Source organism: Mesoplodon mirus (assembly GCF_964341445.2).
Source record: "Mesoplodon mirus genome assembly, chromosome: 8".
NCBI lineage: Eukaryota > Metazoa > Chordata > Mammalia > Artiodactyla > Ziphiidae > Mesoplodon > Mesoplodon mirus.
The window spans coordinates 43884261-43907427 of NC_138984.1; the positions used below are offsets into that span (position 1 = coordinate 43884261).

The following is a 23167-nucleotide window of genomic DNA, read 5'->3' on the forward strand; positions in this document are numbered from 1 at the left end:
ACAGGGAGAGGCCAGGGGTTGCTCGGTGCTGTCAATGCCTGCCAACCTGCCACAGGACTACTAGCACACCCTCTTGGGTGGTAAACCAGAAGCTGCTTTCTTCAACCTTGCCTCTACAGTAACAAAGCTGCTTCCTCTCCAGCTTATTTCCTGTGCCTATTTCTCATGTGTTTCCAAACTGGGTGGGGAAAGGATATTACCTATTAGACCTCTGCCTCAAGTTATTTTCTGCTGCATAACAAATGCCCCCAAAACTTACCAGCTTAGACCAATACCACTTATTAGCTCATGAGCCCGAGAGTCAGATTTGTAGCTCCTCTGATCTAAGCCAGCTTGGCTGATCTCTGCTGGCAGGTTGGCTGGCAGCTGGCTGATCTAAGGTACCCTCACTCACATGTCTGCTGGTTCATTCCACGCGCCTCTCATCACCCAGCAGACTAGCCCAGGTTCACGCACATGGTGGTCATGAGCTCCCCAGGGAAGCAAGAGAGGATAAGTCCCAGTAGAGAACCAACTTTCGAGTCTCTCATTGTGCCACGTGTGCAAATTGTTCCATTGACCAAAACAAATCTCATAGCCAAGCCTTAAGTCATTGAGAGAGGGGACTACCGAAGCATGTGGACACAAGCTAAGAAACTATTGTGGTCATTTCTGAAAACAATCTACCAGCCTTAGGTTAGTTAAAATAAAATGGTCACGAATTCTTTTCCCACTGTTCCCAGTGAGAGGTGGAATCTACATTCCCCAGCACTGAAACTGAGCAAGCTTGTGCCCACATGGACTTATTAACAGAGTCACAGTGATGCTGTACGATTTCCCAGGCTACTCAGGCTTCTTCCTGGTTCTCTTGGAACACTTGCTGTCAGGATGTTCCCTCTTGGAACACTCCCTCTCAGAATCTAGCCTCCTTGCTGTGAGAAGCCCAAATCACACGAGGCCACACATAGATGGCTCTAGTTAACAGTCTAGCTGAGCTCACCCCTTGAATCATCCCAGTCCAGGAGCCTGACACATGAGTGACAAAGCCTCCAGAGGACTCCAACCCCCCCCCCATTCATGCAAGTTGCCCCCAATCACTGGAGTCTTCTCAGCTGAGGTCCCATATGTCATGGAGACAAGCCAACCCTGCTGAGCTCCATCTGAATTCTTGACCCACAGAATCCAAGAGCATATAACAGGGCCGTTGTTTTACTCCACTAAGTCTGGGGTGGTGTATTGGGCAGTAATAATAAGTGGGCCACACACCAATGTCAACGTTTGCTTTCCTTCATAACCACAGGATTGGGTTACTTCTTTCAAGCTGAACAGAGGCATCAGTGATAGATGGTGCTTGATTACCAATAACTTTGTTTGCCTTTGTGGGATTTAGAAAAAGTATTTTTAAATGATTAACATAGAATATTCAGATAAACTTACCCAATAAAGAAGCAGCTTTATTTCTCAATAAATTTCTCTTATGTCAAACTGTGCTTATTGTACATTAGGTACTTATGTGATTATTAATTAGTCAATTCAACAAATACATATTAGATGTTAGACACTATTTTAGTTGCTATCATTTAGCAATGATAAATGAGTCTCTGTCATTATAGGGTATATATTTGGCTAGGAGCTAGAGACAATCAACAAATAAATATACAATAATGAAAAGAAGCAAACATTTACTGAGTGCTTACTACGTGCCAGGCACTGTTACAAGTGCTTTAGATGTTAACAAATTATTTACAACTCATCATAACCCTATGAGATCAGTACTATTATCCTCATTTCAAAGAGAAAGAAATGGAGGCAGAGAGAATTAAGTAACTTGTTGTCTTTTTGTTTAGACATCGGCAACCACATGATAAATCACTGACAACTGCGTACGTAGGCTCATGGATATGTCCCAAATAATAAAGCAGGAAAATGTAGAGCCTGCCTATATTTAACCAATTCCATCCGCATCTCCAGCATTTACTGAGCACCTGCTGTGTATCAGGTATCACCCCAGGCTCTTGATACACTACCGTGAACAGGACAGCCGTGTCTCCCATCCTTACAGTTTACGCAGGTATATGCACATTTGAAATCTTAAGGCTTCTTCTTAGTATATCTCTATGCTATTCTTCTTTTAGGAGATAAAATCCCTTGAGACTTGTACCACATTTTCTCCAGTCTAAATTGCCATTTAGTGCCACAACTATAAGAAAGTATCTGTGACTATTAATAAAAGCAACAGGTTTCCAAACATTTCAAGTTCATAACACTAGATCCAAAATCCTCAAATGTAAATGTATAAATTTTATGAGACCCACACGCATTAACAAAGTAGGAAAAATAGTACCTCACATCAGCCAAACATCTGGATGTGTTTCCATATTTTCTCCTCTCTACTTAAGTAAATGCTTGACATTTTCTATTTTTGTAACACTTCTCTCCTAATGATACTCACCTCAGAGATACTGCAGCTTTCAAATGAGTTCAAGACTTAGGTTTTACAGCATACCTCTCTTAGAAAGAGAGGAAGAGAGAGTAAGCTATTGGGCTTTTTTTCCCCACTTCCTGGGTACACAACTGGCTCAAATGATCCTGTGACTTTTTCAAGGTAATAATTACAGCCAACAACGACCTATGCTTTTACTAGCCGGCTGCTGGAAAAGGAAACAAAACAGACGACCTACAAAATGGCAAATCTTGTCTCCTTTTCTGGGTACGAGAAGCTAACTTTTGGCAGCTTGCAGAGAACAAGAGTGGGTTTACCCATTGCTTTATACCCCCTGAAGCCAGCGGGCAGCAGCTCCCTGTGGCCACCTATGAGTCAGTCCTCTCTCTATTCGGGGTGAAATTTCCTGCTCTCACCACTAATGGATCCCTTTCCTTTCCAAAGCAAAGGATACTCTAAAATACCAGGGTGTTCCCACTACCACAAATTTCAATATAATTTCATTGTGGGAACAAATGGTAACAAAAACCATATGACGTTCATTCATGATGGTTTTTAATCTTCACTGGAAAGGAACTGGGTGTTTACTATTTATTCTCCATGGATACTGCAAGAATTAGAGACAGGAAGACATTACTGTTTGAAACTTGAAACTTCAAAATGTAAAATCCAAGTTATTTTCTAATACTCAGAATAAAGGCATCCTTAAATACTTTCCTAGAGTCCTCAAGAGTAATATTGGTTCAATCCTTCTAGAATGTTCTATAATAAAAAGTTAATGTAGCTTCATTTTAAAAATAGTGTATTACTCAATTAATAACTAAATTTAATTTGTCTTGTAAAATGCAAGTGTTATAAATATCTTTCAGAATAAAAGCTAATCTTTCCTTAAAATGGTGGTCTTGGGGCTCCCCTGGTGGCACAGTGGTTGAGAGTCCGCCTGCCGATGCAGGGGACACGGGTTCGTGCCCCGGTCCGGGAAGATCCCACATGCCGCGGAGCGGCTGGGCCTGTGAGCCATGGCCGCTGAGCCTGTGCTTCCGGAGCCTGTGCTCCGCAACAGGAGAGGCCACAACCGTGAGAGGCCCGCGTACCGCAAAAAAAAAAAAAAAAAAAAAAATGGTGGTCTTAAAACTGAGGCATACCTTTTCCTATACAGCTCTCATCAGCTGCCACATACTGTGAAGGAAGCTTGCGTAGCAAACTTGGCAGGGTTATAATCACTTGCTTTTGGTGGTATTATATATGATTTGCATGAGTATTTCTGTTTCCTTATTTGACAGTTAAAACCATTTAACATAAGTAGTACCATCCTAGCCAATTTCACCTCAGATTAAAACTTCCTCTTCAAGACGTTTTTCCAATAATAATACATTTTTACAAATATGTATAATCCCAACAATGCATGGCACACAAACTAAAATAATAAATTAAACTACTTTGGGACTTCCCTAGTGGTGCAAAGGTTAAGAATCCGCCTGCCGTACTTCCCAGGTGGTGCAGTGGTTAAGAATCTGCCTGCCAATGCAGGGGACACGGGTTCGAGCCCTGGTCCAGGAAGATCCCACACGCCACAGAGCAACTAAGCCTGTGCGCCACAACTACTGAGCCTGCACTCTACAGCCCGCGACCCACAACCACTGAGCCTGCACGCCTAGAGCCCGTGCTCTACAACAAGAGAACCCACCGCAATGAGAAGCCTGTGCACCGCAACGAAGAGTAGACCCCGCTCGCCACAACTAGAGAAAGCCCGCGCGCAGCAATAAAGACCCAACGCAGCCAAAAAAATAAATAAATTAAACTATTTAAAAACCACAAATGGTAGAAATGGAAAGAACCATGGAATTCATCCAGTTCAATCCTATAGTTTCCAAGATAAAGAAACTCTAGGCCTAGAAGTTTACTCTACAAACTATGATTAAAAAAAAATTTTTTTTAATTCAGCTGCATGGTTTGCCCAAATTCTAAAAACACTCACTTTCAAATGGCATCCTTCTGGTTCTAGAGTTTCTCTGGAAGATCACAGGGGCCACCTGGGGGTCTAGGGGTTCTGGCTGCTTATCTCCTCTTTAACCAGATCAGGCCTCATTTCATCTGTTTCATATTTGGAATAAAATTTCATTTGGAGAAAGAATGCCACCGCTATAGCAAAAAGCAGCGCTTTGGATACCTGAGCCAATTGTTATTTTTTAATCTAGTACAAACTTAGATTTTTTTTCATTCCAACAATCCGAACAGCATCTTAGGGTGGTGAAAAGGCCAGGGGAAGCAGGGTTGGGGGGGTCAGCAGTGTGGCCCTCAAAAAAACAAGCGGATAACCAGGCTGCAGCTTCCCCGGGAGGTGCACTAACTCTGAGTGGTCATCGTATCCTTGCCAAACTGCAGCTACAGAATCAACAGGAGCAGAGACATCAGGGCGGTGCCACACTCACTGAAGCTCCAAAGCACGGAGGAAGGGGCCTTGTCTACAACAGATACTGACCACTGTGCCCACTTGAGAAAACTCTGGACCTGGAGCTGTTAAGTAGACCTCACCTGATTTTGTTCATTTTTTCACCTTTGCCAGAGAACATTTCACTTCTACAATCACAAATCATGACTAAAGAAAGCTAATAAATCTGTCTCTACCTAACAGGTGTACCACATTTCAATTTTTTAAACACACTGAAGACAAAATTCTCACAGTAAAATTTGAAGTACAGGTTTTTCATTTTATCGGGTAACTGTTACCCCAAAAGTCATTAAATTAAAATCAATTATTATTTATATTTTGTTTTTAACCATAGAGTAATTTTGTTAAAGAAAATAACGGTTGGAGAATCTTTTTTATTACTGGATTGGCTTGAAGACCTATAGGATATAAAATACAGTTGGGCTAATATTTATTTCTTTAGCAGACTTCTAAAAAGTTTTTCAAAGGCAAAGACTTTAAGTGATCTTTTAAAAAGATTTAGAAATTAAATATTATAAAACAATCTGAAATGCATAGGCTAAAAATTTAAGTATAAGAAAAGGAAATGTATTCTTAAACCTATCTCTTAAAGACCCAAGTATCTAAAATATTCTGTTATAAATATATGTTTTACTATTCTGAACTTCTTTAAAATACTCACAGTTACTTATCACTCCTCCCAGTGGATCGCCTTTAAAATCGAATTCAATATCCATATATTTGCCCTGCCAAAGAAAGACTTCATGAGTTTTCAAGTTCACCTCAAAATATTCAGTCAGTGTATCTTAAAGCATAGCATAATAAGCCCTTTATGCATTTGTTTAAATGTAATTAAGAAAGACACAGTTTATGTAACCATGATGCAAAACAATGTGCCTCCAAAAATAATTCATACTAAATACCCCATTAGCTCAAAGTGAGCATATCTCATTGCTAATTTAAGAATAGATCTTCTCAGCCATAATAAGACTTCTGGATATGTTTCAAACTTCTCAAGGATATGTGTATTCAATTCAAGAATAAAAACCGGGAAAATTAGTATTCCTTGAATATGCACTAGCTGGCAATATAAATTATTTCATTTTTATAGGCAAAGTATGTCTTAAGCCATGGCTAGACATTCCAAACATACTGGACAGTGGATAAAATGGAAGACTTCAAGTTCTGTTTTTGTTTTTTACTCAAATCAAATGCATGATTATGTGGTGTGACCAACTCAGAATCAAAGGCTGATCATTATTACTTTCTTTGGCTTTTAATCTAGATTATACAGAAATATATAACCCATGTTCATATTATACCTTATAGATGGTAACTTAAACACACAGAAACACACATGGAGTCTCACACTGTGATTTTTAGAGAATGGGTCTGGATTGTCTGGTTAAAGAGTAACAAGTATATCAGAACAACCCTGAGAGCTGTTTTTTGTTTGCAAAAGGGTGTGTTGATCTAATAAGTAGTCTTTGGTTTTGTTTCATGTTCTACCTTAGTCAGATCGATGGTTTGTAAATAATTCTCCCAGAGAATTACTTTAATTCTATTTTCAAAATACTGGTAAGGGAGGAGAAACATGATCACATGGCACACAATCAACAATGTAATTTGCGATTTTTTTATTAGCTCGTGCATGCTCCCCTGCCTCCTCCTTCTTCACTGTCATGGGTCATCTGGCCTTTGGAAGTCTTCACTTGCTCATTAAGCAAATGTTTATCAAGCATTTCCTGGACATTAACATAGGCACAAGGGAAAGCAAGGCATCACTGCTGCCCTCAAGGAATTTACAGTCTGGGGGGGAACTGAAACATAAATGGGACATAACCACGTACAGGGATACATCCTACAGTGGGATCATGGCGCTGTGCACAAAGAACAGGGGACAGAGGGGGAGGAGGAGATCTGCCCGAGCTTAAAGGCGAAGTAGCAGGAGAAGTCAGGCAGGCAAGGAGGCAAGGGATCAGGAAGGAGCAGGCATAAGCACTGGCATCTGTGAGGATGGTGGGGGAAGTCAGAGCACATCATGACACCGACATTTTCTCCTGACAGCCAAGTTGTGTCCTTAAACATTCCTCAACGGGGACACCATGATCAGACTTGCCTCTTTACAAGATCACTCTGGATAGTGTGGAATGGACTGGAAAGGATCTATCAGATGTAGCTGACAGAGGTGGCAGCAACTAGGGGAGAAACACTGGTGGGCTTTACGCCAGAGTAGCCAAAGAGGAAAGTAAACAGAGTTGAGAGCTACCCAGAGGGTCACGATGACTGGTCATGGTTGGATGGAGAAGGTTAGAAAGGAGGAGGGTGTTCAAGAATTTAAAAGTCCAGGAATGTGGCCCAGGCAACTGAGTGGAGAGCGGCACTCTCTAGGATGCGAGGGGACCCTGGAGGCAAAGCAGCCATGAAGGAGGGAGAAAGAGGAACTTCACAAGAGAGTCAGAGGATGACCATATGTGAGGGGATGACTGTGATGGCAGGTGATCCCTGGGCAAAGGAGGCGACAGATCTAGAGTATAGGTGCAGAGAGAAAAGTGTGAGGAAGGAGCATGTATACTGCTATGGAGACAGGGGAGGTGCCAAGGAGCGGGGCTAATGTGGTTTGAGAGCTTGGAAGAGGATGATTTCTGTGAAGCAGGCATAATAGCATCAGCTGAGAGTAAAGGATAGAAGGTTTGAAGAGAGTAGAGTAAACACTGTGGAGAAAGGAAAAGGAAGCTGACCAGGGCTAAACTCCTGCACAACACGGAGAACTCAGCTGATGCCCACACTGATGACTCCCCAAAGGCTTGGTTCTGGTCCTGTCACTAGACTACTCACAAATAACCAGCGGCTTCCCACCACCTACAAAATAAAGCCTGAGACCCTGACCCTGCTACTCCAGGCCCTCTAGGTGGGGCCCGGACCCACCTTCCCAGCCCTCTGGCCCATGGCTCCATTCACAGACTCCCTGGTCTGGCCATTAACTCTGGCAAATGAAGGTCCACACTGGTTTCTCTCCTCAGTTTCTCAGGCTGTACTGCCAGCCCCTGCTGCTTGCCACCCCATTTTGGCTTCTTTAAATCTTGTGGACCCACTCAGGACTGTCCCCTGCCCTGGACTCCTCCAGCTTCTCTATTCTGAGCTTCCATAACACTTCATCTATACTTTTCATGGGGAACTTACTAGTTTATGTGTTGTGTTATAATTATTTTCAGCCATGTCCATTTTTCCTGACTAGTTTATAAGCTTCTTAAAAATAGGTATTCAGGGCTTCCCTGGTGGTGCAGTGGTCGGGAGTCCGCCTGCCGATGCAGGGGACACGGGTTCGTGCCCCGGTCCGGGAAGATCCCTCATGCCGCAGAGCGGCTGGGCCCATGAGCCATGGCCGCTGAGCCTGCGCATCGGGAGCCTGTGCTCCACAACAGGAGAGGCCACAACAGTGAGAGGCCCGCGTACCGCAAAAAAAAAAAAAAAAAAAGGTATTCATTCATTAGTAAATCAATGTTTTCTGAGTGTCCACTATGGCACCGGCCCTGCTGCAGCTCCTGGGGCCACATCAGTGAACAAGAGGCAGAGGTGCACAGTAACTCCAGAGACTGCTAAATGCCTAAAAAAATGAAAATGGGATGAAGTCACAGAGTCTACAGACGGCATCATGGAAGTGACATCTGAGATAAGACCTAAATGATACAAGACGCCAGCCATACAAAGATCTGGGGACAGAATGCATGGTGTAGAAGGACTGGCAACAGCAAAGGCCCAAGTCCAGGAAGCCGGTCACAAAGGCCTGTGTGACTGAGGCCCAGGGAGCCGGGCAAGGCTGGGCCGGCCCACCTTGCGTGGGGAGGCTCGGGGGAGCCTGGGCTATATTCTAGGTGTAAGGGGACCGCAGAGGCTGTCAGCCGGCAGGGGATGGCAGCTTGTAAAGATTACTCCGGCTACTGGTGGGGAAAAGACTGCAGGCTGCAAGAGGATATGCAGGGAGACCTAAGTTTAACTATGTTTAAAAGAAAACCTGGAGGTTTCAAACAAATGAATGAATTGTGACTGTGTTTCTATTCTTACTGATGAGAGGAGTGGTGATGGGATTTTCCGGACCCCGGAGCACTCTCTCCCACACCCTGCAGTGCCCACTCAGCTCCCGGCACACCACAGACGCTCAACAAAATCCCCCCCGAAAGTCCTTAGTCGAGAACAGTGATTTTCGAAGCCTTAAACTGTTTTTTCTTTTTTCCCCAAAGCAATGAGTCTCTCTTACCAGAAGCTCAATATGCCAAGTTAAAGTGCTGGGGTGAGGGTCACCATGAGGCACCTCCATGGCAACAGTGGTCCACACTGTCAGCTACAATGAGGTGTAAGGTCTCCCAGATTTCTCAGCAAAGAGATCAAAAAATTTATTCGGAGTTAACCCGTCAAACACAGTTGAAGGAAATGTAATTTCCCTGGAGTCATAAACCTCTGTTATATATATATAGTAATTTTAAATATAGTAGAGCCCTACTATAATATTATAACATAGACTTGAATATACTACTGGTCAAAGTCACACCCACAAAGCAGAGAAATTACTAAAAACTGGGCATGAAATGATTTAGCCTATAATCAAGTATTAATCTCATATCCTAATACCCGTGTTATGATAGGATTTCTCTGAAGTTACTAACAAGCCAAATCACCTGCCAAGCCTTTCGCTAGATTTTCCAATGTCTCTAAGTACTGATGACTCTTTAAGCAATAAGGTTTTCTGTATTTTTATGGCCTACAGACTAAATATATTTGCAAGTATTTTTTTTAAAGTGTGTGTATATGAGATTTGCGGATAGCAAAAATAAAATCTCTATGCTATAAAGAAGCTTGATCTATTGGAATTACTTCTATCTGCCCACACTTTACGTCTAATTCTATTTCTGTAATGAGATTAGTCATGTTACCACAACAGGAAAAGGCATGGCTCACATCAGTTTTAACAACTTAAGGGGCTAATCCAATGGGAAAAATTCACTGCCTTGGAATTAGGAAACTTAGCCTTCCACTTTCCAATGTATCAAAACTATCTCCACCTGAGGTCATTTGCATGCTTTAAGCACAGGATAATGCCAATGAGAAAAAAGCAAAAAGGGGGCTAAAAGAAGCTGGGGAGTGGAAGTGTGGGGATGCAGGAAGGGTGTGTGGCAGCGAGGCACAGACGATCATCAATAATGGTCCCAAGTAATGTATATGAGAAGACAGCTTATAAAGTAAATGATCTTTTATTATGAAATTTATAAAACGGGCTCAACTATAGAAAAAAAGCCATCGATTTCAAAATGCCACCATCACACTCGCCATATTTCCCCCAGCTGCCTCCAGGCAGTGTGTGTCCCTGTAAAGACCAGAGGCAGGAAAGAAGGCAGCACAGCCGGGGAGACCCAGGGGCTAATGTGCCAGAGTGCACACTGCAGAGGTGGGAGATGAGGCTGGAAAGATTTCTACTATGGGAATCAGCATTTTCCAACTCAGCCAGACTCAAAACATCAATTAGCTTCAGCTTTTACTAGTCAGTCCTCCCACACCCCTCATTAGCTGCCAAACTTACAGACTTCACGTCTATAAAGTTTTAGAATACACCTCCATCCTTTCTGGTCCCACTGAAGAATGGACAAGAGCTGTAGAGTATACAAGCTTGACACCTAGTTTACCCTTATTTCTATGGAATTTCTGAGTCTTAATTATGATTTCTAAATATCAAAACTCACATGAGTAAAGAGTTACTCTAAACAGCCTCATTGAAATTGCTCATGGAATTTTCTGATAGATGACAAGAAAACATGAAAAAAAGATAGCTTGTCACTCCAAGAAGAATTAAAAAGGAAAATTCCAGAAAGCAGAAAAATAGTCCTTATAGAACTTTTAGCCTATGTCACAATATGGTTTCTTATTTTTTAAATGTGTGTATTAAGAAATATTAAACATCTACTGGTTGTTTAAACACACATGAGCTAAATATTAGTGTTAACACTTATGCTTATATAAATACTTACAAATCTAGAGGAGTTGTCATTCCTTACAGTCTTGGCATTTCCAAATGCTGGTAGGAGAGAAACAGATGTGTGGTCAAGTGACAGAAAAATAATTTCAAGCCAAAAAATAAAACAAATGTAATATCTGACATCCATAAATCCTAGAAATGCAACTTGTAGCAATGACATTTCTGTCCAGAAAATTTCCATAGAAACTACTTAACACGAGTCTTAATAAGCTGCTAAAGCTTCCGTGTCTTTTTATAAGTTCATAGAAAGAGTCATTCCTACGATTCACAGAATTTTTTTCAAGTACTACTGTAAACTTAATCCTGTCTAATTCAACACAGTTTAAGTGTTTTGATAGTAGTCAGCTGAATGGCGAGCAAGCAGGGCTTCTGGGCTCTTCTCCCATTATTAACAATGAATAAGGTTATTTTGGAGATGACTACTTAACATTAACAAAGGTTTTATGAAACTCAATTGATGAGGTTTTCAGGTGGAAAAAGGCATGAGAAACTTTAAATTGTTTAATTAACTTCAAAATAAAAGGTATTTAAACGTGATTAAATATATAACTGAAATACAGAAAGAGTAAAAGACTTGGAAACTAACATCATTTCCAATAGGCTAAAAATACCACATAGTTTCATTAGTTTATGTCCATCAGACCTAAGTGAAACTTTCCAGAAAAAAAAAAAAATCAGCCCACAATGCAAAAATCCAAGTTTGTCCCAATCGTAGCTGCTTCGAGGAGCCAGAATCTCCCACAGGACGCCCTTTCAAATGAGAGCACATAAGAACCACAGGATGACACTGCCCCAGGCACAGAAGGCTCCTGTTGGGCAAAGGTATTTCAGTGTCATGAGGTAAAATGACTGCTTCATCAAGCTTGTGCCCAAGATAGGAGCAAATTAATCTGGGCCTTGGTAGTAGAGGATGTAAGTGGAATAAATGTAAGTCGTATAAGAAGAGGGGATCCCTGTTTGATGCTCTGAAGCCTAGCAGTGCACCTCAAACTTTAACGTGTAAACCAATCACCTGAGGATCTTGTTCAAGTGCACACTTTGGTTCAATGAGTCAAGGGATGGGCATGAAATTCTGCTTCTCTACCAATACCCTCCCACCCCATCCCGAGGCTGTTACTGGGATCCGTGGGCCACACGGCAGCCAGCAAGGACTGCAGAATGACGCACGATGATGCGGCAAACAGAAATGAATCTTTAAATTAAGAGGTCGGGCATCAAATCCCTGGAAGCCTCCACAACTTCATTAAATTAAGATAAGCGGAACAAGAGCTCACATGATTAACAATGGCTAAAAGCTGGTCCAAGTTTTGAAAGCAATCACCTGATCAAGATGTGTAACGCTCACTGTGGATATTCAGTAGTCAAACATGCTGTGTTATATTTCACGTTAGCTAGTATTTTTATGTTTTTGATTGTAAAAAAAAAAAAAAAGAAAATAGTTGGCTACTGCTAGTTAAGACAAAATTTAAAGTCAACACAGGGCAAGTTCTTTGATTCAGAGATTGGAATGGGTATGGTTTCGTAGGTCCCTGACACCAAATTCTCTCTTCAATAGAAAATAAGCTGAGATGTTACATTAAGTAAGGAAACCTGCACATGGGAAACACTCAAAAAAGGATGCTGAAGAGGTTCACATCCTTATCCTACGTCCACCACCAGCTAAAGGATTTTAATAAATGCAACCTTGATAATGGTGAGTGTTGACCTAGTCATCATGAAGACCATGACATTTTTCGTGTTTTCATAGGCTAGATCTTTGTGGTGGGTGTCAACACGCAGGGATGCCAAATTAACTAATTTGCACAGCCCCAAAGTCCAGCACGAGACGCTGACACATAAAGGAGAGTTTGTTGTGGCTTGAAGGTCAAGGGCAAGTGAAGGAATTGCTTCAGAAAAACTTTATTCAGGGTGCCATTTGCAAGCCATAAACCATCTTTTCATCAAACAAATCTGAGTTGCACATTACTAAACACAGCTCTAAACACTAAAGTCTTTTACTGTGAGCCACAGAATCAAAAACAAGTGTTCCATTATAGAACACTTGAGACACATTCCTCAATTGTTTTTTTTAAGTTCATTGTTCTAAATGTTCATTTACAGTAGCAGCTCCAGTTAAAAAGTAAAGCATTCCCACAAAAGATAATACGTGCCCACAGTAGACATTTCTTCCAGTTCCTGCACTGGGGCCTAGTTTCAAATACCATTGAATAAAGGGCCAGATTCTAATCACAGATGCAAGCTATAGCATTCCACAGTGTTTCTCCTTTAGATCACAGCATTCTTAAAATAAGCATCTATAGAAATATAACACATGTATAGCATCCTAACTAAAAGCAAAAGACAGTAAGCAAAAAGTAAAAGACTGGAATAATAAGATAAAGATAAAACACTTTCTACAATAGTTTATTTGTTAAGGTCCTGAAGGGGAAGAAAGATCAATAACAATGTAACAGGTGTTCTGGCCTTTGCTTCTCACAAGCAAAGTATTCTAATGAGTTTTATTTCACTGTCTGGAGGATAAAGATGCATGGTGCCTCCTTGTAATAAAGTGGAAGGATGCACTAGGCCTGAGTAACAAAGACAATGGGCAGGGTTCTGTCCTCCATACTGGGGCAGGGAGAGGGGGTCTTCCCCCACAGAGCAGTTCTGCTTTAATCCATGTTAAATCTTGACCTTCCATGACTTCGAACAAAGGGCTGAACCAAACTACTCTTCTAGACCAGAGATTCTGATCCAGGTGGTCTTGATCCCCACAGGGGACATCTGGCATTGTCTGGAGACATTTTCAATGGTAACAACTAGAGGCAGGGGTGCTATTGGCACCCAGTGGTTAGAGGCCAGGGATACTGCTAAACATCCTACACTTCACAGGACAGCATCCCACAGCAAAGACTTATCCAGTCCAAAATGTCAACAGCACCAAGGTTGAGAAACCTACTCTACCCCAACAACTGTGTTAAATGACAACACTGGCAATGCTTACAATATAAAGCAAGGCAAAGGGCTTTCCAGCAATAGGAAGAGGCTTTGAGTTACTATTTCCAACATAAGGATGGTTTATACTGATGGTTTCTGCCAACCTCCATGGCAGAAGGGGACTTATCTCTGGCTTTGTTTTCGGATGGTATTATGAACTAAATGTTTGTGTCCCTACCCGACCCCACCCCCCAATTCATATCTTTAAGCTCTAACCCCCCAATGTAATGGTATTTGGAGATGGGGCCTCTGGGAGGTAATTAGATGAGGCCAGGAGCCAGCACCCACCTGCCCATCATCCCCCCTCCCCCTCCCATATACACACACAAAGAAGAGGTCATGTGAGCACATGGCAAGATGACAGCTGCCTACAAGCCCAGGCTTCAGAAGAAAACCTACCTTGCCAGCAGCTGATCTTAGACTTCTGAGCCTCCAGAAGTGTGAGCAAATAGATTTCTGTTGTTTAAGTCACCCAATCTGTGGTACTTGGTTATGGCAGCCCAAGCTGACTAACAGACACAGATGGCCAGCCACAGAATTTGAGCTCTAAAGTCAGGTTTAGGCTTTTTGTAACCCTGAGAAAACTGGTCCTTAAATATTTCTCTGGCATAGCCTTGGTTTCCCTGACAACAGAAATCACCAGCCATGGGTGTTATCCTGAATGATAAAATAGCACCTGCCCTCACATTGCTCTTTTCCACCAAGTTTCTCCCAGCTGTCAAGTCAAATGCAAATATCAGTTGATTATTATTAAGCAAAATGTAAGTAATTCAAATAAAAGTTAAAAGGGAGAAAAATGATAGCAAGTGGGAGAGCTCCTTTTACACGAGTAAAGTGTTCCCTCCTTCAAGTGCGTGAAGCCAGGGGTTCCTAGGATGCTGCTACCTTTGGCTCAGCAGGTCTGGATCTGACTCTCCCCCTCCCAGCCCACCTCCCAGCACACCAGGTGCCAGAAGTGCCCTGAAAACTGGATTTACCGTTCCAGTCATACTGACCCAATGTACACAGAAAATCCTACCTTCCAGGACTGGGTTGGACTGTAAAAGCTGTTCTTTGACTTGATTAACTTCTGCTCCTTTTCCACAAACAGCTGCTACGTAGGACATAACAAGCTTGCTGGCCTCTGTGGATGAAAACAAGCCATATTAATAAATTAAGCAGAAATTTTTTTTCAACTTTCAGGGGAAAAGATTTGGGAGAGAAGGCCCACTAACAGTGTTTTCAAATGACTTCACTCCTGGGAGCAAAGAATGTTTTGGAAACCTTTAAAAATATTCATGTTTTCTATTCAGACATGTCATTGATTCAGATATAATAGGAATTGTGCTTAAAGGTTATCACTGGGTTGCTAAAAAATTGGCTGAGTAAACACAGCCAACAAAATCTGAGGAGGACTATCTTCTTAAAGCAATTGTTTCTTAGAAAACTAAAAATAGAGCTACTATACAATCCAGCAATCCCACTCCTGGGCATATATCCGGAGAAGACCATAATTCGCAAAGATACATGTTCACTGCAGTACTATTTACAATAGCCAAGACATGGAAGTAACGTAAGTGTCCATCGACAGAAGAATGCACAAAGAAGATGTGGTATATACAAATAACAGAATACTACTCAGCTATAAAAGAATGAAATAATGCCACCTGCAGCAACAGGGATGGACCTAGAGATTATCATACTAAGTGAAGTAAGTCAGACAAAGACAAATATCATATGATATCACTTATATGTGGAATCTTAAAAAATGACACAAATGAACTTATTTACAAAACAGAAACAGACTCACACACATAGAAAACAAACTATGGTTACCAAAGGGGAAAGGAGAGGAGGGATAAGTTAGGAATTTGGGAGCAACAGATACACACTCCTATATATAAAATAAACAGCAAGGGCCTACTGTATAGCACAGGGAACTCTACTCAGTATTCTGTAATAACCTGTATGGGAAAGAATCTGAAAAAGAATAGATATATGTATGTGTGTATGTATATATATATATTTAATTGAATCACTTTGCTGTACACCTGAAACTAACATAACATTGTAAATTAAGCATACTTCAATAAAAAATAAAATTAAAAAAAAAGCAATCATTTATATACAATTACTATATTATACATAGGTGATTCAAGTCAAAATTAACTTGACAACCTGGGCATCTTTATCAAATGTATTTTTTTAATTTAAACGAACTGCCCTTCCTCAAAAATAGTTTCTAAATCAAATTGGTTTGCTTACAATCAGATTAAATTAATTACTCTTCAAACTGATTAAAAAACTAAGCAACTAATCTTAAGGATTTGAATACAAGAAATACAGACCTTCCAGGGCATCTTCTAGTTGTTTTCATAGGCTTCAATCGTAGAACAAGTTCCCTGCTAAAAGAAGCAGGCCACGAGAGGCATATGAAGAATTCTTAGCTCACACCGGTAAGGTGGGCCAAATTTGGTTTTATCCTTCCCCTATTAGTACATGTCTCCTCTCAGCATGTTTCCCAGAACCTTTTAATACTGAGTTCCAAGGAATGATAGATATTCAGGGGAAATGAAGTCTAAATTCAAATGAATTTGGGGCCACAGTAAGTTAGATGAAGTGAAATAGGTTTCCTTTTTAAATGGCTTCTTTTTTTTTTTTTTTTTTGCGGTACGCGAGCCTCTCACTGTTGTGGCCTCTCCCGCTGCGGAGCACAGGCTCCAGACGCGCAGGCTCAGCGGCCATGGCTCACGGGCCCAGCCGCTCCACGGCATGTGGGATCTTCCCGGACTGGGGCACGAACCCGTGTCCCCTGCATCGGCAGGCGGACTCTCAACCACTGCACCGCCAGGGAAGCCCCTTAAATGGCTTCTTAAAGGAGCATGTGCATTGTGGAACTCTGGAAAAAGATGGAGAATGCACCATCTCCCAAGCTTATTTGCCATAGAATCTGTTTCTCATTCAACTGTCCTAGTTCTAATGTTCCATAATCAGGATCTGGGAAATACTCAACTATTAAATGTCAGTAGAATAAAACATGGGCCCAGGTCCAGGCAGTCAAGGCAAGAAAAACCAATCTCCCCAAATCTTGCTTTCTTGCAAGTTCTTTGCTCTGCTGCCACTGTCTGAGGGCAGGAAAGCCTTCCCCAGGTGTGAGTGGCAGTACCCCTACCTGTGGGTGTAAGGGGACAAATCTCAACGCTGCTCTTTCTCACTGGGAGACCTGCAGGTGACTTCCAGCCCATTTCCCACCGCTGAAGAAATAATAAATGAGCAGTTGGAATGCGACCTTGGGCGCACGGCCCAACGGGTGCTTCAGGGCCTATATACAACCCCAAAGCATCAACTAACAACAGGAGCCACAGAGCACCAAGAATCTATGCAGGTCCCATAAAGTTCTCAAGGGAGTGCTAGCAAATATGGTGCAGAGGAAGCAGATGATCTCACGGAGCTGAGGATTGTGGTGGGATGCTGGGTGCTTCTTCGATGGTTGGCGTTAAATCTCCCTCCAGTTTGCTTTCTGGGTAATGAGAATGGGTCCAAGTAGATTCTCTGGTGGTCTGTGATGGTGGATTTCTGCAGTCTCCTTTTAAAGACTGTAACTGAGAAACATCAGTCTTTTCATCTTTGCAATGTCCTCCTTCCAAAGGACACAGTCCCTTAACACATCCTCCATTGTGTAAAGTTCCTGAGCTACGTTTTCCAACGTTCTCAGGGTTTAACTATCTAAAGGCCAGTGAACTGTATGGACACACTTCTGCTGCTCCATCAGGCTGAACTGGCCTCAGTCATGAACAGAGTTTATATACCATTACATTTCATTTCACTTCTTGGTGCTAACATTCTCCTCTACCCACCAGTTCACACTGGAACTCTTCTTCTGTCACTTTGGGATACTTTGTTTCTAGGCTCCCTGGCTTTCAAAGTCAGGTGAGGCTGCCCTCCCAGCAAATTCCTGACATCTTGTGCTACCTGGTCTCCAACTGTGGGCCAACCCTCCTGCATCGCCCACACATTCTAACCCTACAGTCTGGCCTCTGAAACAACTCACCTCCAGGCTTTCTCATCATCCTGCTTTCTCAGCAGCATTCTTTGCTCCCCATCCCCACCTACACTCTCACAAGTATTTTGTATATTCTTCCTTGACTTGAATTTCTAGCCTTCCTACCCATTACACTATTAGAAGAGTGGAAGCATTTATAGGCAAAATAACTCCAGATAGAGGCAAACACACACACACAAATATATTTTACATGAAAAGCTAAGTTTTCTTTTAGGTAAACTGGCAAGAAATAGTAAAAGTCCAGGCCAGCCTATATTGCTTATTCCAGTGATTATGAACCTCACTGCAGCCGAAACTCAAACCTCAGATACATGGCTACACCCAGTTCTCTGGAAATCCTGTTCTGGTCCAGGATGGACACCATGGACAAACTGCTTAGTGTGTATGTGTGTGGGAGCAGACAGAGCGGGGGTGATCAACCAAGAATGAGAACTCTTTGGTGGCTGCTAGAATTGATTTGACCTCTCAGAGACCTTTTAATGGCCTGAACTAAATGGCATCAAATTTTCTCAGGGTCAAATCTATTTAAAAATGGCGCCAGGAGAAGATCTATTGGAATTTGGATCGGACCTACATCACATGGCTGTTAAATTGTACATAAACCCACAATATCTACTGAGATGTAAAGATGGGTTAACTTAAATTGAAACTAGGAATCAGTTTTATTAACTTTAAATCTATTTAAGTAATTCAAATGTCATTTTTAAATATACTTCGAAGATCCTTCTTTCTAAATTGTTAAAAAGAGTTTATGCTCAGGTTCTTAACTATCTTCAGGAATTCTATTACTGTGCTCATTTTAATAATTCATTTTTGGAAGCTGGGATTAAGGGTAATTTTCTCCAAAGTCTCATTGTCTAAAAGAGACAACTCATTATTTTTTTCCTGACATAATACTTGATCTTTAACTCAAGTAGTTCATGAGATAGTCACTACTTCAGAAAAAATCAGTAAACCTGTATGGACAAGTTGCAAGGTCCAATGTAGTTTAGAGGACTGTTTTCATTATATTTCACCATGCTGCAAACAGGAAGTAACAGTTATCTCATGAGGTTTTCTGCTTCATTTCCTTTGGCTCTTCTGTGCTAAAGTTCAAATAAATTTGGATCTTTATCCAAATGTTTACATATTTATCCAAATCAAAACTCTATGTAATAACCTCTATGAATGAAAAATATTGTATTTCTGAGGAGAATCAAGAATTAAATTATCATCCTCCTCCATACTGCAAAGCCTAGTTCTTAAATCATGTTGACTATCATAGGAACCAACTAAACATGACCTTGGCAAGCACAGCATAAAATCTTAAGCATTTTCCAAGGCAATACTTTTGAGTAGACTGAATACATTAATCTAGTAATCATACTCTCAGTGACAACGTCTTGCATGTTTGCTGTAAAAATATAAAAGGATTCTATTAGGGCAAAAAGGTGTATTCTTCACGTGTACTCAAAATACTGAAAAGCACTGCCATTCCAGATATAAGAACACTGGCATTTAAAATTGGCAAATCATAACAGCATTGCTCAGAACTCATTCTTAGTTCATTATTTTCTCTAACTCACAGATACTTTACATATGTAGATTTATGCGCATATATATGTTTGAATGTTGAATTTTAAAATGCATTGAGTTGGACAAACAAAATATGAAGTCTTCAAAGCCAAAATATCTTCTCACCAGAAAACAGTAGAACATCTAGGGTTATCAGATATCCTGCACTAATGAACGAATGGCCTATAACAAAACATTTCTAGACCAAAATATCTAGACCAGAATTAATTTCTATAAAGAATGGAAAGGGGTTATAGATGATTGTTTGTGATTCTGGGAATTTTAAATTCCTGTTAAGGTAAGAGTGATAAGTAATTTAACTCTGTATACTCTGGTACCTTGCACTGGGTTGTGAATAGTATCTACTATATGTTATTATATAACTATGTAATCATATAATCATATAAATTCATATACTATAATATTCTTTATGTAAGAAAACATTGTGAAATAGCAATCAGTGAATGAGAAAGGGAAAACAATGAAAGACATCTGTAACCATGAGGACAAAAGGATGGGAATCTCATGGGCAAGTATGAAAACCTAGGCATGGAATCGAGCAGGCTCCACACAGATACTGTCAGGAAAAAAAAGGTAGGAACACAAGCAAGGCTTATTCTGAGTTTTTTTTTTCAGGGCTAATAAATTTATCCAGGAGTTAACAAATATCGATGCATGCATTCATAGATACAAGTAATATCATAGGTCACATACATATCATATAAACTATGTCATATATGTCGTATAGCATAGAGAAAGCCATACATTTATACACACACAAATACTGACATATTTATCTACTTCTATACTTCTCTATCTCCTTGGTTAAGACACCCAAGTTTTTCTAGGGACTATGCTTACAGAGGTCTGGTCGTCCAGTGACCTAAAGAGTATGACTGCCTAAATCAAGCAAGCCATGTTTGTATACAATGAAACAAGGACTCTGAAACATAGAAGAACACCCTTTTTTAGCAGTCCTGAGTCTGCAGTGCTGCAAAATCACCCAGCTGCAGCACATCCAAACTGACCCGACAGGCAGCTGGGAACTGCCCCAATCACTGTACCAAAAACATGGGTCTTGCAATGAGAAACACAGCCTCTGCCCCAAGAGGAATCATGAATGGCAATGTTTTTATTGAAATACAACTATATGTAAGTTGCTTTGCTTCTGAAAGTTGGCCACAAAATCTGACAATTCATGTAAAACACGTGAGTCAAGAGAGGCCTCTCTCACATGAGGAAGAAACAAAACAAAGCTCACGACATTTTGGCCTTGAGCTTGCTTAGCTATTCTGCTTCCATGCGGAGATATTCAGCATTGTAAAACGCTCATGGATGTTTAGGCTACAGTCAGCCAGTCACATCTCTGTCGCTGACCGAGTCAGAAAACTATCACAGATGTAAAGCAGTACAAGGTCATATGGGGTTCAGAACCAAGGGTCTTAGTGAGCAAGGCAGGCTTCGTAACTCTTTTAGCAGATGGCTGCTGAGTTCCTAGAAACTGATGTAACTGTAAAATTAGAAATCAAATAATTTATAATGCTTTTTTATATCAGGCTCATCTTCTCAGGCCCACAGTTTACTCTGATGTCCTTGGAAAAATGCAGTTATGATGGTTCCCTCATGTTCTGCCTCCCTGCCCCCATCAGTGCTTGAATGATTTTCCACAAACTATTTGTATTCATGATAGTGAATTGTGAGTTCACTGCCTAGAAATAGTTGGGCACTTTTATGAGGCATGATGAATTTTTTATTTAGCACAGCAGTAATGAATTAAATAGGACCCCAAAGGATTCAAAATGTTCACGCCTTTCCCTGAGTTCCCACATTATACAACCCCACGGTGTAAGAGTGTCTCCAGTGTTTAAGACCAATAACACCATCATCTGCCAAGGGGGGTTTACAACCTCGTTAACTTAATTACTTCTTATAAAATGAGCCCTCTGATACTACATGGTGGTTCTGTATATGCTATTAAGCAAAAACTCTCACTGAAAAGAGATACTATACATAAGTACATAGCACGGTCCAGGCCCTCAATAAATGTTAGTTCTCTTCTTCTTTCATTCATTCACTAACACAAAAATGCTAATAGCTACATGTATTCAAAAAAAATTTGATGACTAAGATAATGTGACATTTCAAAAATGGCCTGGCATTCCTCTTCCCCACAGAATTGAGATTAAACCCCTTCTTGAAATTCCTCACAAACTGTACTGCAATCTCTGTATTATTTTCCATCATTTCATTTTCCCGTAAGTAATCTCCATGAAACAGAGACATTAAACAACACAAAGTCTATGCTTTACTCAAAACTATAGTCTGATGACAATTAAAACCTTAATACAATTTGAAACAATTTCTGTACCCCTGCTTTCAAAAAGAAAGAAAAGTAGAAAAAGATGGGAATACCTAAGTAAAACACTAAATGTCTCTATGGAAATGGAGAGGTAGGAGATGCTATTGGGATCTATAAATGTAAAGAAAGGGCTGAGCAGCTACCAAAGAGTACAGCTGAGTGATATTTAAAAACAGCAGCTCTCAGGAGGAGTGTCCACTGCCCAGCACCAGGATTTTAGTGATAATGGACAAGTGAAACATCACCAGATCTAAAAAGCACAGTAGCTCAAAAACAAGACAAATGCTCGGAGTGACTTCTGGACAGTGCTACTCAAAGTACGGTCTGAGGACCAGCACTACTCAAAAGCTGGTTGGCCCATGGACTGCTACTGGTCTATCTACACATGGGAGTGGGCATTGAGAAGTTTTTGTAGCAATTTGGTAGTTTATTTTGTCTGTGGAAACTAAAACCAGAAATTGGGGCCTGAATTTTCTATGTCTTCTTTTATTTTATTTTTTTGGTATTGGTCAGCAGCAGACTACAAGAGAAGGGAATCCGGTGGAAGGTTTGAGACGTACTGCTCCAGGGTGTCTGTGGTACCCCCTCCAGCTTCTTACTGAAGCAGCACCTGTAAACAGTTTCCTACCAGAGGAGGAGGTGATGACCCTGTGAAGCAGCTGTCCATTCTTCAGCTTATGACAGAGGGCAAAGGGGTCCTAGAAAGGACTAAATCCAGGGAAAACGATAGGATTTCAAGTGGTGAATGGGACACTGAAACAAAGAGGACAAGTTATTGACTAGAAAAATAGAAAAGAGAAGAGAAAAATATAGAAAAGAAGAATGAACTCCATGTGCCACTAGATTTTCCACCAGAGGAAAAAGGTGTTTTTGTTTTTCTCAGAAAAGAATGAATGCCCTCCCTATGAAACAGTAACAGCAACCTCCACTCAGTTTCTCAGTAAAGAAGGTACACGAGCCTACCAGGAGATGGAATTTTGCTCCAGGAGGAAGCAGTATGGTTTACAACTCTCTGAGAAGGAGGAGGTCATATACTAACATGGTTCATGAGTGGATGTGCTGTCTTCTTGGAACACATGTTCCAGAGGAGATGAAGAACTGGCCAATACCAATCAAACCAGTGACTACAACCCACTTCTGATGACTCACTCAGGAACAAACTGAAACAATCAGATACTCAAAGAAATCTTCAGACATGATGAAGAATGAGTAAAAATCTAAAAAAGTTAATAGGCTCAGGAATATTTTCATCTCTTCCTCCCTTATGCTTTAAAAAAGGAAACACATGTGAAATGAATAGGCTTGTAGATACAGTCAAAGGGCTTGAGGTAGGGGTAGGTGGCATGAGATACGTC

General features: G+C 41.0%; 1 protein-coding gene across 4 annotated transcripts in view; it reads right to left on the minus strand.

The window, feature by feature from the left end:
• The window catches only part of MYO1B (myosin IB), a 184917-nt gene that overhangs the window by 65494 nt on the left and 96256 nt on the right, over window positions 1-23167 (minus strand). For all 4 annotated transcript variants that reach the window (XM_082630510.1, XM_082630511.1, XM_082630509.1 and 1 more), the window contains exons 5-7: window positions 14876-14980; window positions 10874-10920; window positions 5536-5599 (exon numbers count right to left, since the gene is read on the minus strand). In XM_082630510.1, the coding sequence (XP_082486636.1) occupies window positions 5536-5599; window positions 10874-10920; window positions 14876-14980 (216 nt within the window). The remainder of the gene's footprint in view (window positions 1-5535; window positions 5600-10873; window positions 10921-14875; window positions 14981-23167) is intronic.